Source organism: Ranitomeya imitator, chromosome 2 (assembly GCF_032444005.1).
Source record: "Ranitomeya imitator isolate aRanImi1 chromosome 2, aRanImi1.pri, whole genome shotgun sequence".
NCBI classification, from domain to species: domain Eukaryota; kingdom Metazoa; phylum Chordata; class Amphibia; order Anura; family Dendrobatidae; genus Ranitomeya; species Ranitomeya imitator.
In genome coordinates, this window is record NC_091283.1 from 207,406,725 (window position 1) to 207,425,919 (window position 19,195).

General features: G+C 47.4%; 1 protein-coding gene across 1 annotated transcript in view; it reads left to right on the forward strand.

Moving 5' to 3' along the window:
- Positions 1-19,195, forward strand: part of PTGS1 (prostaglandin-endoperoxide synthase 1) — an 82,510-nt gene that overhangs the window by 44,073 nt on the left and 19,242 nt on the right. Inside the window, exon 6 of the mRNA XM_069748545.1 lies at positions 5,733-5,914. Within this exon, the coding sequence (XP_069604646.1) occupies positions 5,733-5,914 (182 nt within the window). The remainder of the gene's footprint in view (positions 1-5,732; positions 5,915-19,195) is intronic.

Genomic DNA, 19,195 nt, shown 5'->3' on the forward strand with positions numbered 1-19,195 from the left:
GCCATTTGGTAAATTCAAAAAGTTCATTTTTTTTTTTCTCGTTAATGCACTCTGCACCCTATCTTGACTGAAAAAAAAAAAAAAAAAAAAACAGAAATGTAGAAATTTTTGCAAATTTTATTTAAAAAAGAAAACCTGAAATATCACATGGTTAGAAGCATTCAGCCCCTTTGCTCAGTATTGAGTAGAAGCACCTTTTGATCTAGTACAGCCATGATTCTTCTTGGGAATGATGCAACAAGTTTTTCACCCCTGGATTTGGGGATCCTCGGCCATTTTTTCATGCAGATCCTCTCCAGTTCCGTCAGGTTGGATGGTGAACGTTGGTTGACAGCCATTATCATGTCTCTCTAGAGATGCTCAATTGGGTTTAGGTCAGGGCTCTGGCTGGGCCAGTCAAGAATGGTCACAGAGTTGTTCTGAAGCCACTCCTTTGTTATTTTAGCTGTGTGCTTAGGGTCATTGTCTTGTTGGAAGGTGAACCTTCGGCCAAGTCTGAGGTCCAGAGCACTCGAAGTGGTTTACATCCAGGATATCTCTGTACTTGGCCACATTCATGTTTCCTTCAGTGACAACCAGTCATCCTGTCCCTGCAGCTGAAAAACACCCCCATAGCATGATGCTGCCACCACCATGTTTCACTGTTGGGATTGTATTGGGCAGTTGATGAGCAGTGCCTGGTTTTCTCCACACATGCCACTTAGAATTATCACCAAAAAGGTCTATCTTCATATCATCAGACCAGGGAATCTTATTTCTCATAGTCTGGGAGTCCTTCATGTGTTTTTTTTAGCAAACTCTATGCGGCTTTCATATGTCTTGCACTGAGGAGAGGCTTCTGTCGGGCCACTCTGCCATAAAAGCCTGACTGGTGGAGGGCTACAGTGATAGTTTGCTTTGTGGAACTTTCTCCCATCTTCCTTCTGCATCTCTGGAGCTCAGCCACAGGTTCTTCTTTACCTCTCACCAAGGCTCTTCTCCCATGATTGCTCAGTTTGGCTACACGGCCAGGTCTAGGAAGACTTCTCGTGGTCCCAAACTTCTTCCATTTAAGGATTATGGAGGCCACTGTGCTCTTAAAAACCTTGAGTACTGCAGAAATTCTCATTTGGTCTGACATGCGCTGTGAGGTCTTATATAGACAGGTGTGCACCTTTCCAAATCAAGTCCTATCAGTTTAATTAAACACTGCTGGACTCCAATGGAGGAGAACCACCTCAAGGAGGATCACAAGGAAATGGACAGCATGTGACTTAAATATGAATGTCTGAGCAAAGGGTCTGAATACTTATGACCATGTGATATTTTAGTTTTTCTTAAACAAATGCAGTAATTTTTACAAATTTAATAGTTTCTTTTCAGTCAAGATGGGGTGCAGAGTGTACATTAATGAGAAAAAAATGAACTTTTTTGAATTTACCAAATGGCTGCAATGAAACAGAGTGAAACATTTAACGGGATCTGAATACTTTCCGTACCCACTGTATATTCATTGTGCTGAATGGTTCTCTGGAATTACCGTAAGCGGTTGCTGTTCAGCTCCCTGGGAAAGCTGCTAGGGGAATTTGTCAATGAATTTGCTAATTTAATAGTGTGCTGTCTCATCTGCCTAGTTCATGCTGTCTTGGTAGCTGATTTGAACTAAGTCTGCCATAATCTGTCCTCTAGTTTTTGCTCCTCGGTTCTCCTCCCCATGCTCAGACAGGAGAGCAATTTATAAACGGTGTGAGCATGGGGGAAAGAGGAACGCAAGAACAGATTTGGCTAAACTTGCAGTTCAAATCAGCTACTAAAACGGCATGAGCTTGGCAGATAAACCAGCACCTTCAGCATAAAGATGGCTGAAGAAGACAAAGTAACATTACCTAAATCTGATTATTGATCAGCCTTTGTTCTAGGAAAGTTTTTTAAATATGGAAACAGAATTTCCACATTGGTATGTATGAAGGTGGGATTCTTCTGCATATATACTTTTTTTTTTTTTAATAGTGAGTCATAGACCTCATAGTCCTGCGGTAACTAATTTTTGTGCTCTGGGTGACACAGAAGCCGGAGATGACGCCCACTGGTGTTTCTACATCAAGGTTGGCCCAGGAATGTGCAGATACTTGCTCTTCCCCCTGACTCTGTAAGGTGTGGGAGCTTTGTGTTCCACAAGGAGATGACTTCAGATTTTTTTACAAGCATTCTCATGTGCAAATATCTGGAAAATAAATTATCGGGCAGTCAAACAAGTAAAACAAAATTTTTACGGAATGTTCACAGAAGGTCAAATGGTCACAGATAAAGCATTGGATGGATTTCATCTACAACCGTACTCCGGTGTGCTACCACAATTGTGTAGTATTGCCAAGGAAGGGCTTACCGGTCTGTTCATCCTGAGCCTTCTGATTCATGGATGAGATAAAGGGATTGAGCCATTTTGATGCAGAGTATTGGGTTAGAGGAAGCAAGATGTCATTCAGGGCTTGCACTCAATGAATTGTTATAGGGATTCTGTATTTGTGGTACCCAAGAATAAAGCACAGTCACCTAAAGGCCAAATCTAACATATTAAAGGGAAATTATACAACAGCGTTCTTTTCCTGCTTTTATAATGACCTTTTTTATCCCTCTATTTAAAAAATAATAAAAAATCAAATAAAAAAAAAATATCAGTGGTGATGAAGGGAATAAAACACAAATAACAAATGTTTGCAATGTTAATCCCACAAGTGGACTTTATGCTTTCACAGCCCACATTATACATTATTATTGCTGCTAACCACCTGCTTTGGCCAGATCTGGAGGCCACAGTTGGGCCTCTGGCTGCCTTCGCAAATGCATAGCAGGAGAACAATGCCTTTCCCTTTTCAGACTGGTTTAGCGGTTCCAATGTAAATCTGTGGTGCAATAAGGGGTTAAAATAAATGTACGGCCTTGACCCAGTGGGTGCATCTTGGCATTGATTTACGTTGAATCTTTCTTATACAAAATTCTAAATCCTTTGAATGGTCTAAAGGGAATCTGTCTTTACTATGTAATCTGAGAGCAGCATGATGTGGGGCGGAGACCCTGATTCCAGTAATGTCACTGACTTCACTTTTTGATTTGAATGCTGATTAAAAGTGCAGCGCCCCAGAGTCCTAGTCGTTGAAGTAGTGTCGTTCTTCCACCAGGGGGAGTGATGTTACGTCTGAAGCCAATAAAGGAGATCACCTTACCAGGTATCACAAACCACACAACACACTTCACACTCCAGTCCACCAGGGGGAGCTCTGCTCCTATTTATTAGGACACTCCTCACAATTGGGTAAAACTGGTAGTCTGGACAGAAAGTTAGGCAGAGGAGATGCAGACTGAAGCTGGCTGGAGTAAGAGGGAGCCAGATGCAGACTGAGGTCTGCGGAGAACAAGGGTTTACGGAGCTGCGCCTGCCCCACGTGCGGCAGCATACTAGGAAAGGACACGAAAGGAATTGCATTGCTGAGAGTGAGAAACGAAGTCATAGCAAAGGAGAGGAATATCAGAGGGAGACCAGCTAGAAGCAGGCTGCTTCCTTCTGAAGCGCAGTAACCGGTAGCCAGAACACCGAGGGAGTAAGGCTCTCTATGCTTTACTTCAGAGACTGGCAGGACAGTTGATTCCACGTTGGCTGCCAGACCTTATACCCAGGAGGCACGGTGGCAACTTGTGGGGGCTGGGGCGTCGTAAGGTCCCTGTAAAAAGCCTCAGGCCATCAGTCATACGGGGTTTTGTCCTATCCGTCAGGGGGACAGAGAGAAAGAGGCATTACATCTACGATAGTTGTGAGGACCTCACCGAGAAGCTCAGCAGGAACTACAACACTCAGGCGCTAGAGGAAGGCTACTGATTTCCACCTGGATAAGGGGGAGTCTAGAATTGCCTTCAGATCGGCCGGACTCTGCCTGCCCTGTGGTCTGTTCTCTGGACTGGATGCTGAAGCCTTCAGTAAAGGTAAAGAGACTGCACCCTTGTGTCCTCGTTCTTCACTGCGCCTTACACCATCCACCATCTACACTCTGGGAAGCCCTGGGGACATACTTCACCTGTGGGAAGGTATACCATCTAGCTGCCATAACATCACCCCAGCGGACCCCTAAGCAGCGTCGGTCATCTTGACCGAATACCACAGGTGGCGTCACGAACATTATCCTATTAACTTTCGTCCTTTTATTGGACGCACCTAAAAGGGCCACAGAACGGGTCAGGCCACCGTGACATCCCTGACGAGAACCGAAGGGCCCGGCTCAGAGTACCCCATTGCCCTAACGTGGGGGCGATCCAAAAGCATTTGTGAGCACTGCCAGAGCTGCAGCAGTGTATATCCCCCACCCCTACTTCTGACTGGCAGCTTCCTGCCTATGCAGTGTACACAGTGAACTGCCAATCGGTTGTGGGGGCGTGGTTACACAGCTGGACTGCTCTACACACCACATTATTCCTGCAGTAATGAGCTGATTCTACACGAAGCTGCTGAGCCAGTGTTTACCAATACATTGACACTTCACTTGGATTAGGGGCTCTACATCATATCTATTTTTTTTTTTTTTCTCAGCTTTTTAGCTGAATTGTAAGTCTATAGTTGATGTATTGATCTATACACTCACTGTAAAATGTCTGATATTTTTTAAATATATTCCCATACCCAGATATACGGGGATGGCAACTTGGCTGTCCTTGACATTTGTCTAAAAAAAGGAATATATATTATATTATATATATTTTTTTTATCATTTATTTCCCTGATCTACATATTTTCAGAAGCTGTCTGATTCGGTTATGTAATGAGCCATTTCTTAATGCTGGCCTCCTGGATTCTTATCTGACAATTTTTTAGTTGCTGCTTCTTTCTGGCATCCATTTTCCTTTTGCTGCTACATAGAATTTTAATGCATAAAAGTTTCAGTACATTAAAACATTAGTTTTGCAAATAGAAAGATGCAGAATATTTTGTTCCAATTTTCAGATATTTAGCGGAACCTTAACAATTCAGATCAGTAAAACCTATGTACACTACTGCGGATTATGGCCAGTTACAGATACTGCATATTATAATGCGATCCATATCTGCAGCCCATAATTCTGATATGAAGATTTCGGCTGCACTCACGGTAAAATGATATGGCCATAATTTGTACGTTTCTTCAGCTTCAAAAAAAAAAAAAAAATCACGGACAAAATTTTAGTTCTGGATCATCCAGGAATTTCTGGACCCTCCTGGCCGTTTTCTTTTGTGCTCCCCATTCCAGCCTCAGTCAATGTTCCTGCCTGCAGTGTGACTTGTTTATGCAATCCACCCATTCTCCGTTCACATGGATGCATGGCTTCATGGTATGTTGGCACCCGGCTTTGCCAACGTCTGCACTAAATCGCCATGTGCACAATATTTTTCTAAAATGGGTATTATCTTCCATGCATGGGGTAGGGGATTACTTTCATATTGCTGCTTGTCCCGGATATTTTATTGTTACTAAATGGAGCAGAGAATGGACCCATCACCAACCCTTTAGATGACTAATGGAGCGCCGGGACACTATAAAAATTGTAAGAAGAAGCCCAGTAAGTGATACATTGCTGGAATCCGGGTCTTCTGAGAGCAGCAGAATGAAGGCGATGATTTACTTAAGCGTCTTTCTTAAATAGAGCAAATTTGTGTTGGGCTTCATGCTTCAGACTTAAGTCAGACCACTGCAACAACGTAACCCTTGTATCTTCCGTTATTTGTGCAGGAAAACTGGAGCTGCCAAACCCCACTCTGCTGGTCGAGACGTTCCTGAAAAGACAGAAGTTTATTCCCGACCCACAGAACACTAATTTGATGTTCGCCTTCTTCGCTCAACATTTTACCCATCAGTTTTTCAAGACATTCGGGAGGATGGGACGAGGTTTCATTAAGGGATTTGGTCATGGGGTAAGTGATGACTCTCTCTAGTCTAACGTTCCTCGAACTGTAAAATGAGGGGAAATACTTTACAGTAATTGGCCACCAGACCGGAGTACCCCGTGCGCCTCGGTCCAGTGATGTCCTGCTACGTCTGACATGCTGCTCTTGGGTTACCATCAGATAAGATGGAGATACCTGACCCAGAAATGTAGAGCTGCTGTCCAACTTCATCAAAGTTGTCCTACAGGAATTTTATTCTTGTGTTTTCAGCCTTGCCACAATATCCTGGGCTAAAGGTGAGAATCCAACCATGTCAGTCATTCTCCTTCTATCTCTAGTTTGAGCCAACGTTCACTGGATTCATGACTCCTCGTTGCCTAAACGTCCTTCTCGGGTGGTGTTGCAACAGTGGATATGCCCTGAGTTCTTTACTCCTTTTCCTGATCTTTTACCTATATAACAATGTGTCTTGTTACATCGATAATTATGCAAATCTTACATAATTAGCACTCTCCCCAGTCCCACAAGCCCGCTGTCTTGGGGTAATCCTTGACACTGATCTCTCCTTTAAACCACATATCCAAACCCTTTCCACTTCCTGCCGCCTCCAACTCAAAAATATTTCACGGATCCGCACATTCCTAAACCAAGAATCTGCAAAGACCCTAGTCCATGCCCTCATCATCTCCCGCCTTGACTACTGTAACCTCCTGCTCTGTGGCCTCCCCTCTAACACTCTTGCACCCCTCCAATCTATTCTAAACTCTGCTGCCCGACTAATCCACCTGTCCCCCCGCTATTCCCCGGCCTCTCCCCTCTGTCAATCCCTGCACTGGCTCCCCATCACCCAGAGACTCCAGTACAAAAACCTAACCATGACATACAAAGCCATCCACAACCTGTCTCCTCCATACATCTGCGACCTCGTCTCCCGGTACTTTCCTGCACGCAACCTCCGATCCTCACAAGATCTCCTTCTCTACTCCCCTATTATCTCCTCTTCCCACAATCGCATACAAGATTTCTCTCGTGCATCCCCCCTACTCTGGAATGCTCTACCACAACATATCAGACTCTCGCCTACCATCGAAACCTTCAAAAAGAACCTGAAGACCCACCTCTTCCGACAAGCCTACAACCTGCAGTAACCACCGATTGACCAAACCGCTGCACAGCCAGCTCTACCCTCACCTACTGTATCCTCACCCATCCCTTGTAGATTGTGAGCCCTCACGGGCAGGGTTCTCTCTCCTCCTGTACCAGTTGTGACTTGTATTGTTAAAGATTATTGTACTTGTTTTATTATACATACCCCTCCTCACATGTAAAGCGCCATGGAATAAATGGCGCTATAATAATAAATAATAATAATAATATTTCCCAGAGGAGCATTGTGGCTTTAAGTCTCCTCATCTCGGCATGCTTAGCATGTCAATCTCCGCAAGGAGAAACGATATTTCTTATTACATCGAGGCATACTGATCAACCTAAATGCTTCAGAATTCTGCCATAAACTGAAACCAACTTTCATGATTGGCACTAACTTGTTTTTAGCCCCTTTTTACGACTTGTCTGACTAGGGGCTGTGACTTATTGGGGAACTGCATCATTTACCTGCTACGCCATGACCCTAAGCTGTGGCGCACAACAAAAGCCAATAGGTGGTGTAAACTGTTAAAATTGGCTCATATGGTTCCATTAGTAATTTATGAATTTGGTTCCCACTAAACAGTCTTCTTATTACCCATCCCTACGATAAGTGATGACTAAGTGGGTGTCCGGCTCCTGGGACACGCACCAATCAGCAGAAGGAGACTATTTTATCACCATTAAAATAAAGTGGAAGATTGGATGCCTGAATGTCTCTTCTGGGGGGATAAAGATACGCACAGCACTCGGCAGCCCCATAGATTATGAATGAAGCCGTATTTGCAAATTTCGCAAAGCCTCTACATTTTAACAAAAATGACGGTCCCCATCCTGCCATTCGGAGCCGGTCCACAAGACTGCATTATCTAAAATACCCCTTTCAGATAAACTTTACTCAGCCTATTGGTCTCACTTTTGAATTGGAGACCCAGTACTCTAAATTTAGTAATGTCTGGGAAGTCCTATCAGACCAAGGACCTCAGCGCTTCAGTCTGCACACTAATCTAGCCTCATATTGAAAACTTGCCTTTGCCACTTGAGCCACGTCTCGTGTACTCTGGCTGCAAATTGGCGTGAGCAAACAACCAGTTCATTGACCGTTCTGGCATAAGTACAGTTCTACCAGATGAAAAACTAAGGTGCCCAAACAGTCCTCCAAACCTGACTATTACGGGGGGAAAAAAAATGCACCTAGCACAACTTCAATAATTGCTATAGTTCAAATGTTCTGGTTGTTGACATTATTATTATTATTATTATTATTATTATTTATATAGCACCATTAATTCCATAGTGCTGTACATGAGTGGTTACGTACAGAGTTATTCTCTGTCCTTGCCGACTTAGATTCTATGGGATAATGAAGAAGACAGAAGGTCGGGGGTGCGGCAGCTTTGGTAGTGGTGAGGCAGCAGCTCTGGTGATGGTGAGGCGGCAGAATGGTTATTGTAGGCTTTCCTTAAGAGATGGGTTTTCAGGTTCCATCTGAAGGATCAACAATAGCACAATATTGTGTTATTGCTGGCAGCAGATTAATCTCTGTACTGTCCAGCCGTTAAATAGTGACTGTTTATTCAGGAACAAGGATAACGCAGCTTACAACTGGTATTTCTTATAGCTTAGGATCTTGTCTGTCGGCTTGCAAAGTGAAAGTAAATTGTGCTCCAGCTACACACACATTGAACAAGAACTTTCAGATTTTTTTTTTTTTTTTCTTCTTCACAGCTTTACTGGCAATAGTCTGTCTTTAGCAATAAATAGTAGTTGTTGAAATAAACACTGCTCATGAAATAAAGGGAACACTAAAATACCGCATTCCAGCTATCACTAAAATATTTCAGTTGCAAATCTTTCTTCATTACATAGCGGAATGCGTTAAGAACAATAAAACATAAAAATGATCAATGTAAATCAAAATTAAAATCCCATGGATGTCTGGAGTTGGAATGATACTCAAAATCAAAGTGGAAAATCAAATTACAGGCTGATCCAGCTTCAATGGAAATGATGCTCAGTAGTGTGTGTGGCCTCCATGTGCCTGTATGACCTCGCTACAATGCCTGGGCATGCTCCTGATGAGGAGGCGGATGTTCTCCTGAGGTATCTCCTCCCAGACCTGGATTAAAACATCCGTCAACTCCTGGACTGTCTGTGGTGCAACGTGGCATTGGTGGATGCAACAAGACATGATGTGATCAATTGGATTCAGGTCTGTGGAACAGAGAGGCCAGTCCATAGCAGTTCCGGCATAATGAAGGCCTTGATGCTGACACACTTCAGCCACATGAGGTCTAACATTCTCAAGCATCAGAAGCAACCCAGAGCACCTGCATATGGTCTCACAAAGAGTCTGAGGATCTCATTCCGGAAACCTAATGGCAGTCAGGCTACCTCTGGCTTGCACATGGAGAGCTGTGTGGCCCTTCAAAGAAATGACTCCCCAGACCATTACTGACCCACGGTCAAACCGGTCATGCTGGAGGATGTTGCAGGCAGCAGAACGTTTTCCATGGCATTTCCAGACTGTTATGCGATCAGTGTGAACCTGCTCTCATCTGGGAAGAGCACAGGGCACCATTGTCAAATTTGCCAATTGCCTGTTTGGCTGCAAGCACAACACCCACTTGTGCACGTCTGGCTCTCATACCACCCTCATGGAGTCTGTTTCTGATAGTTTTAGCAGCCACCTCAATGTTAGTGGCCTGCTGGAGGTCATTTTGCAGGGCTCTGACACGGTTACTCCTTGCATAATGGAGGCGGTAGGAGGGCAAAAACCCAGTAGCAGAACCGCTGAGACCTCCTACACATCTGGTGCACTAGCCTGTCTCCTGGTATCTGCTCCATGTTCTGGATACTGTGCTGACACACAGCTACCTTTCTTGCCACAGCTCGCGTTGATGTGCCATCCTGGATGAGCTGCACTACCTGAGCAACTTCTGTGGGTTGTAGACACAGCCTCATGCTGTGCCACTGGACCTCTAGGGGTAAGAGCTAATGACAAAATGCAAAAGTGACAAACCGCCTAAAAGGATGAGAACCAAGAAATAGTCTGTGGTTCTCACCTGCAGAAACATTCCTTTTATAGGGGTTGGCTTGCTAATTGTTAATCAATTTATCCTGCTGTTGACAACAGATTGTCTATAATTTCTGTCAGTGTTGATTTCACAGAAGTGTGATGGATTTGGAGTTACATTGTATTTAAGTGTTCCCTTTTTTTATTTTTTTGAGCAGTGTACAATAGGCAATATTTCAACACCCTGTGAGGCTGTGGCCTCTGTTACAGCTAAGGGGCACTGTTTGTGCTCCCCAGAATACGCATGCAGACGGATGAAGTACATAGGTGTGCATGAGTCACGTATTTCCGATCCGGGTTTTCCATGTGGCTGAAGGCCACAGGTTGGTGTGTATTAAAAGCCCTGCAGTAAGGCCGGAGTCACACTACAGCAAGATACAGCCGAGTCTCGCAGGTTACAAACAAGCTCTGGCACCGGCACTCCGGAGTGGAGCGTGCAGCTCCATTTATTGCTATGTGGCCACATGCTCCACTCTGGAGTGCCGGTGCCAGAGCTGGGTTTTAACCTGCGAGACTCGGCCGTATCTCGCTGTGTGATCCCGGCCTAAGGGGTGTGGGTGTGTCAGGTGTGTGAGGTGCTAGTCCGTGTCAGTCTGGTGTGTGCTGCTGTGCAGAGCACTGGCTGAGTCCATGGAGGCACAGGCCAGTGGAGCCAGCACCCAGGGCAGCTGAATAGCCTGGCATCCGCAGAGTATACAGAGATGCAAGTAGTCCATGGTACAGGTCTCAGATGTGGACAAGTCCTGTGCCCGGAGGTGGATGTCCTGTGCCTTAAAGAGGACTGGCATGTGTAACAATTGCAAACAGGTGGATATGGTGCCTGGCTGCTATCCGGAGGATATCATGGCTTGTGTACGGCTGTGTGAGTAAAGAGACTGATACAGCGATGCAGAACACCCACGAGAACTAGTCAGAGGAGGGCTGGCATGTGTAGTGTCTGCAACATATGAGGCTGTGTGTATGGAGACTGTAATATGGCGTGCGGTCGCCCAGGACCGCAAATCTAAAGCCACGTGATATGTATTTGTGGTGCCCCAGTGTCCTGGTCGTCACCGTAGCATTGCTTTCCTCATGGGGAGAGTGATGTTACATTTGGAGGCAAGAAGGGATAACTGTAACCAGGTAACACAAGCATGCAACATATTCACACTCCAGGCCACCAGGGGGAGCTTTTGATCCTATTTACTAGGTGACTCCCCATATATAAGGTAGTTTTGGAGGGAAAGGTCAGAACAGTTCTTGCCAGGAAACAGACTGGATCTGTCTGAGGCAGAAGAGGGTTTACGGAGCTGTGTAGCCGCAGTTCCTGGAAAGAGACACACAGAAAGCCGAATATCTTGCAGTGAGCATGAAGGAGAGCAAAGCACAGGAGAGGATACCAGGGGGAGACCAGCCACGAGCAGACTGCCTCCTTCTGAGGCGCAGATAACAGTAGCCAGAACACCGAGGTTGTAAGGCCCTCCACGACTTACAGCAGAGACTGGCAGGACAGCTTAACTTCACGTTACCTGTCCACCTTAATACCCAGGAGACACGGTGAGACCTTTAGAGCCCCGGGTGTGCTAGAGTACCTATAGACTCAACCCGTATGACTGGTGACTTATGTCCTATCCTATACGGGGGACAGAGAGAGAGAACATCTGTGAGGACCTTATCTGAAGCCATAGGCAGTAAGGGACTACAACAACACGGCACTAGAGGAAGGCTTTGATTTCCACCTGGATAAGGGGACTCATAACTTGCCTCCAAGCCGGCTGGACCCTGCCTGCCCTGTGATCTGGTGCCCTGGACTGTGGCTACCTTGTTTACTATCGACTTCAGGCAAAGAGACTACAACCCTGTGTCCTCGTTCTTTACTGCACCATTCATCATCTTCCATCTACACACCAGGAGCCCTTGGGATATACTTCACCTGTGGGTAGTTATACCATCTAGCTGCCATAACATCACCCCATAGGACTCCTTAAAGCAACGTCGGTCCCCACTGACTGAATACAACAGGTGGCGTCATGAACATAAACTTTATTCCCTTTAAAGACCTTTCCCCTTTTACATGGACGCCCAGGGCCACGGACCAGGTCGCAGTCACCGTGACACCCCCCCCTGTGAACTGCAGGACCTGGTACAGAGTACCCGGCGGCCCTGGCTAGGTGATCCATATTGCTATGAAATGGTGTAAACTGATCACTGATGATATACACTGAAGTTATATGCATTTATGTGAATTGGACTTTAATGCTGTGAGGAAACACATTTAAAGAGACTTTTGTGCTTGAACTTTGTGGGTCACTGCCTCTTCACTGCGTACGATGCTACTGCAATCTTACAACCTGCACTCTACAACTACTTATCTTGTTAGTCCCATAATGGTTCTGAATTCTTCAAACATGGCTCTTGGAATTGGTTTCATAAAATTTGTTATCTGGGTTCAGTCTCGCAATGAACTCAATTATGCCACGTTCTACTAAATCATGCAGGTGGTGATTTTTAATGTCAGTGTTTGGTTCTCACATGCAAGTCTTATGCATCCTTGGCTGTCTTCATAAATCGCCATCAGTTGAGTTGGTGGCTTACCAAGATCGCCAAACGATTGATTTAACCAAATGACCTCTTGAGTTGCGTGAGCTTCAGACACATACTCTGCTTCTATAGATAACAAGGCTACAGACACCAGTCTTCTGCTAGTAAAAAAAAAAAAAAAATTAACTTTCTCCAAGCTTGAACAAATGGCCACTTGTCTCTTATGATCACTTGAGTCACCAGCACAGACTGCATCCACATAGTCTGCGTTTTATATTTCCTGTTGCAGATATTTGTAAGACTCTATACCTAACTAAAAAATCTCTCAATGGCATGTCTTTTTGGCATGTTTTTTCCACATACTGTAAATCTGCAGAGAATTCAAATTGTTGCTGCAATATCCGGTTTAGTCATAGTTGCTATGTATAGAAGCTGTCTGTATTTCTCATTGGGTAATCGATAATCTTCTCCGTCCAACCTTAAGTAGGATGGTTCCATTGGGGATAATATACATTTTTTTTTTTTTTTTTTTTTTGGCTTCTGATGTTCCTCACTGACTCAGAATTTGGTTGATTTTTGCACTTTTGGCTTAGAAGAAAGCTTCAATCTTCTCTTTTGGACCTGGATTACTAGGTTACACTTCCAAAATCTTTAGTTTCAAAACGCTGATTTAAGTATGTCATTTTTGCAATTTGTTTCCTCTTGATGATCCATAATCACATCATCCACAAAGAAGAGAATTTACATCAATTTTCCATCTGTACATTGTTGTTAAAAAACACACTAATGTACACAGGGAAAACAAAAAACAAAATATCTATATATATATCAATATTACTATATAAGTTAATAAATAAAGCCCCTGAAAAATACCCAGTGTGCAAGTATAGAGGGGGGGCTGTATGGGGCGCAGCTAAAAGGAGGCCCCCACATGACTGCGTTGCCATGGGAGCAGTGCAGTAGGTTTTCTTTTAAAAAATAAAGGTGTTATTGAGTAAAGGAGCCCGGGGATTGGAAGAGTAGGATTTGGGGTGGGGATTTATGCAAAAAGGGAGGTGGGGGCTTGGGAAAGTGCGGGAAAAGGGGAGATCAGTTACCTTAGACGGGCGAAGTGAGTGGACCTGCTGCCACATCCCTCTCACCATGTCTTCTGTGGACAGCCTGGTAGCTCAGCTTCGTCGGGAGGCCAGTTCCAGGAGGGCCGGATGGCTGGAGGAGCAGCTCACAGGGCTGCTCGGAGGCAGTGGGAGCCAGGACAGCGGGAGCCGGGGCAGCAGAACCAGGCGGTCTAGGCCGCCAGACAGGCTGTCCCCCGACACTACACCGCGCGGCAGGCGCAGGCCGCGGAGCCCCTCCAGGGACCCTGCGGGGGCTGGGGGACGCGGCCGATCCACCTTGCCCGCCCCCTCCCCCGGCAGGAATCCACCTGGCGGCCCTGCCGGCGCGAGGCGGCGCGGTGCTGGGCGAGCGGTGCAGACGCGGCAGGACGCCGGCGCTGCACAGGATGTCAGGGCCGCACTTCCGGTGCGGCCTAGCAGAGGGCGCGGCGGCGCCGCAGCACCGATAGCAGCAGCTTCTACCCGCCGGGGAGCACCTCCCGCGGTGGCGGCAACACGAGCAGGGGGACGGGGAAGGAGCCCAGCGGCGGCGGCAGCATCCACCAGGCAGGAGCCGGGGAGTATCGCGGCGGGCGCAATTGCGGCGGGGGCACCCGGATCCCATCCCCCCAGTGCACCTGGCTCTGCGACAGGACGGCAGAGCAGACTATCGGGCAGGACAGCGGCGGCATCACGGCAAGGAGCGGGTCGCGGTCGGGCCGCAGGAGCGGCGTCCAGAGGAGACAGTCCAGCGGCTGGAGGCAGAGGAATCACGGAGCCGGACAGATCCAGATCCAGCAGGAGGTCGAGGGACCGGTCGCCTTCGCCAGTCTCGGTCCCCCCTGGTGACGTGGAGGCCAGGGGCGCGGGCCTGGGGCAGATGAGCGGCAGCGATGATTCCGGGAACGAACATCGCGACGAAATGGACCAGCAGGATTCAGGAAGCACGGCTGGTGGGGACACAGCACCTGCGCAGCCACGTGAGTACATGTCCAGTCTTTCCCCAGTGCCGGGTGTTTCGGGTGTGGTGGAGCGGGGTGGGGGCTGTAATGAGGTCCCGGGGGTCAGAGAACTTCTAGCGGGTATGTCGCAGATTTTGCGTAGATTGGATGGGGGCGGGGGTAGCTCAGTTGCTAACAGTGTGGGATCGTCGCCCGCTGGTGCCTGGGTGTCAGTTGCCGGGGGCGTAGCAGGGGGTTCGAACGAGATTGCGAGCTCGGGTAGCGGGACACCTGTTTCTGTGGCGGGGGTGTCGGTGTCGGTACAAACGGAAACGGGAAAAGGTGATACCGTTAAGTTAGACGACAGGGCAAAAGGCGAGGTATATGTGTGTTTTGAGGGTCCGCTGGGGGCCCATTTGAAGAAAGAAGTCAAGGAAAAGATTTGGAAAGATGAATACGTAGAGATTTTCTCTCTCCTTCCTTTAGAAAAATTTAACTTGGATAAAGGAAAGAAAGACGACAGCAAAAAGGAAGAGGAAGAAAAGAGGCGTTGGCGCCTTATTCCTCAGACGTTCGTTAACTGGCAGCAGGCCTTTGCCATTCTAGCGAGTGTTATAGGGGAGAAATTCCCCGAGAATTGCTCGGGCCTGTTTTGTTATTTGGATGCTATTGGTGAAGCGCATCGTACCTACGGGGGCCAGGCTTGGCTGAGATACGATGAACAGTTCAGGCAGCGAAAAGCAGTGAGGCCGGAGATAAGGTGGGACCAAAAAGACATCGGGTTGTGGCTGAAGGTGATGGCTCCGGTGCGTTATGGGCAGTCCTTTCAGGGGGGAGGGGGGGGTAGCAGTCAGCAGTCAGGACAAAGTGGAGGACACGGGTCTCAGGGTTCAAAGGAAAAATCTGGGACATGCTGGCAGTTTAATGAGGGCCAGTGCAAGTATGGCACCACTTGTAAATTTAAACACGTGTGCTCCCATTGCAACGGGGCCTCTCACGGAGCCGCTAAGTGTTTCAAGAAATCACGTGGTAAGCCATCAGTGGGTGGCGGTCAAGGGGGTGACTCCGGTGAGGGTTCAAAAGATGGCCCCCTATCTAAGTAGATACCCGGATGTTAAAAAGGCGGAGGTTATTAGGGACGGTTTTCTTGAGGGGTTTAAGATCCCTCACCCGATGCATGTTGTTCCTTTTTCTACAAAAAATTTGAGATCAGCTGGCTTGCATGCGGAGGTGGTTTCGGCTAAATTGGCAAAAGAGGTTGAGCTGGGAAGAATGGCGGGGCCTTTTAGTTCGTTGCCCATGGCGGGTGTAATTGTTTCCCCGCTTGGGGTGGTGCCCAAGAAGGAGCCGAACAAGTTCCGGCTAATTTAGCATCTTTCATATCCCAAAGGATCCTCGGTTAATGACGGGATTGCGGAGGAGTTGTGCTCCGTTGTTTACACATCGTTTGATGCGGCTGTTCGGTGGGTGCGAATGTACGGGCCTGGAGCATTGCTGGCAAAAACGGACATCGAGTCGGCATTTAGGCTCTTGCCGGTGCACCCGCAGAGCATTCCTTTGTTAGGTTGTTGGTGGGAGGGTGGTTTTTACTTGGATAGGTGTTTGCCTATGGGATGTTCTATTTCCTGTGCATTGTTTGAGACTTTCAGTACCTTTTTAGAGTGGGTAGTGAGAGATGTATCGGCCGTTCCTTCTGTCATTCACTATTTGGATGATTTTTTGTTTGTTGGTCCACCGGATTCAGCAGTGTGCTGTCATTTACTTGGGACCATGGAATGGGTGGCCGGACAGTTTGGTGTTCCTTTGGCACAGGGAAAAACGGAGGGCCCCTGCACGGTCTTGAGTTTCTTAGGGATTCTCATTGATTCTGAGAAAATGGAGTGTAGGTTGCCTGATGATAAGTTGGAGTTGCTTAAGCGAGAGGTGAGTCGGATTGGAAAATTGCGGAAGACTTCATTGAAGGAGTTGCAGTCGCTGCTGGGCCGCCTGAATTTTGCTTGTCGTATTATGCCAATGGGCAGGATATTTTGCCGCAGATTGTCCAGGGCGACGGCTGGAGTTCGGTCGGCTCATCATTTTATTCGTTTGGGTAGAGAGCATAAGGAGGACCTTCTTGTTTGGCAACGTTTTTTGGAAGGCTATAATGGCAGGTCGCTTATTCAGCAGGAGGATCTGAATGCTTTTGATTGCGAGATCTACACAGACGCAGCAGGTGGAGTTGGTTATGGGGCCTACTGTGGAGGAAAATGGAGCGTCGGGGTGTGGCCAGAGGATTGGCGAAAGAAGGGGCTCACCAAGAATTTGGCATTGTTGGAGTTGTTCCCGATTGTGGTGTCAGTGTTTGTTTGGGGTGACAGCTTTCGTGATCGGCGAGTACGTTTCCATTGCGATAACTCGAGCGTGGTGGCCGTGATTAACAGCTTATCTTCTTCTTCCCCTCCAGTAATTAGGTTGGTCAGGGAGTTGGTACTGAGATGCTTGGAGTTGAATGCATGGATTACGGCGGTGCACGTGCCAGGAGTTCAGAACAATATAGCTGATGCTTTGTCTCGTTTGCAGTGGGACCGATTCCGGGATTTGGCTCCAGATTCGGAGGCGGCAGGAGCAGCATGTCCTTTGCATCTGTGGCAGGTGGTTACGGAAGGGGAGGCCGATTGATCCAAGCCTCGGTGTCAAACAGGACATGGTCAGATTATGCGGCGTCATGGGCCATGTGGGAAAGTTGGTTGTTTCAATGCGGCTCGGCTGAGTCAGATAGCGACAGGGCAATGGCGTTATTGGCACTGGTAGGTAAGGTCGTGGAGTGGGGTTGGTCCGTGTCTAGGTTAAACAAGTTTATAGCAGGTTTGGCTTTTGGTTTTCAGTTGCAAGGATTGAGGGACGTCACAAAGGACTTTGTTATACGGCAGGCGTTGAAAGGTTTTCGTAAGGGTAATTCGACTTTTGATAAGCGCAGGCCCATTTCTTTTGGGTTGTTGCAGCGGTTAGGGGAGGCCTTGGGCGTAATTTGTTCATCTCAGTTTGAGGTGGTACTGTTTCAATTGGCCTTTTCTCTAGCGTTTTTTGGTGCTTTGCGTCTGGGTGAATTGGTTTCCCCGAGCAAGGACAGGTCAGGTGGTCTTTTGGCGGAAGATGTGGTTTTTTGGGAAGGGGGAGTTGCCTTTTGGATAAGGCGTTCAAAGACGGATCAGCTAGGTAGGGGAAAGAAAGTAGTGCTAGGAAGGGTGGCGGGTAGCGGGATGTGTCCGCAACGCTGCTTAGAGGCATATTGGAATTTGTCATCAGTCAGGTCAGGCCCTCTGTTGCAACACCAAGAGGGGGATTTCTTGTCACGTTTCCAGTTTGTAGCCATTTTGAAGAAGGGCTTGGGTTTGCTGGGTGTTAACCCGGAAAATTTCGGCTCGCATTCTTTTAGGATTGGGGCCGCATCTGAGGCCGATGGTTTGGGCCTTGGGCCGGAGGTGATCAAGAAAATAGGCAGATGGAGTTCTAATCGTTACCTGTCTTATGTGCGGCATTAAATCAACAATGCGGGGTGAAGAGGGACGTCTTTGCGGATTGTTAATTATGGTTGTGTTTTTCAGGTCATACCCCTCTTTTGGCGTGGATTGTCGGACACTCTTTCGTTTATTGGGGCGCCCTCCGGGCCGATGCGCGAATGGTAGGCAAATGGGTTTCGGCCGAGAGGCAGTGATCATCCGTTGGATGGGGACTCGTGGTATGTCGTGGCGTAGTTTTTTGCCGGAATTCTCCCGCGCCGCCCGTCTGGATCGCCCTCCGGATATTTTAGTGGTTCACTTGGGGGGTAATGATTTGGGGGCAAAACCCGTGAGGGAACTCATTCGGGATATCCGTTATGACTTGTTGAGGCTGTGGGTATCTTTTCCCGGTATGCTGACTGTGTGGTCAGACATTGTGCCGCGGAAGACGTGGCGGGAGGCCCGTTCCCATAAAGGGATTAACAGAGCCAGGGTAAAATTGAACAGGATGGTGGCGAGTTTTGTGTCCCGGAATGGGGGTATTGCCGTGAGGCATTTCGAGCTGGAGGCCGGGGTCGGTAATTTTTGGAGGGATGATGGAGTGCATCTTAACGAGATCGGGATGGATTTATGGGCGCTCGGTCTACAGGAAGGAGTTGAAAGCGCTTTGGCGGTGGTGGGGCACTCACGAGCCTGAGGTGGTCAGGGCTGTTCGTGTGTGGCGGGGGGTGGGGTTCTTGGAGTTGGTGATGATGCTGATAGGGTTGATCTGGCTTTTGGTACGGGCTCTGGATGGGGTGTTTACCTCGGGAGCTTTGTGGTTGGTTTGCCCGAAATGGGTTACATGGTGCCCTCGAGCTGGTGGTTACGGCTGAAGGTAAATACGTGTTTTTTGTAAAAATTTTGGGTAGGCTCTCTGCCTATTATGAGCCAGATTTTTTAGCTCCAAGAGCCCCCCCCTCGAGGTTTTATATATTTACTGTTTACATGTTGTTATTTATGTATTTGTTTGTTAATAAAATGGCCGCTGTGGCCAAATTATCCAAAAA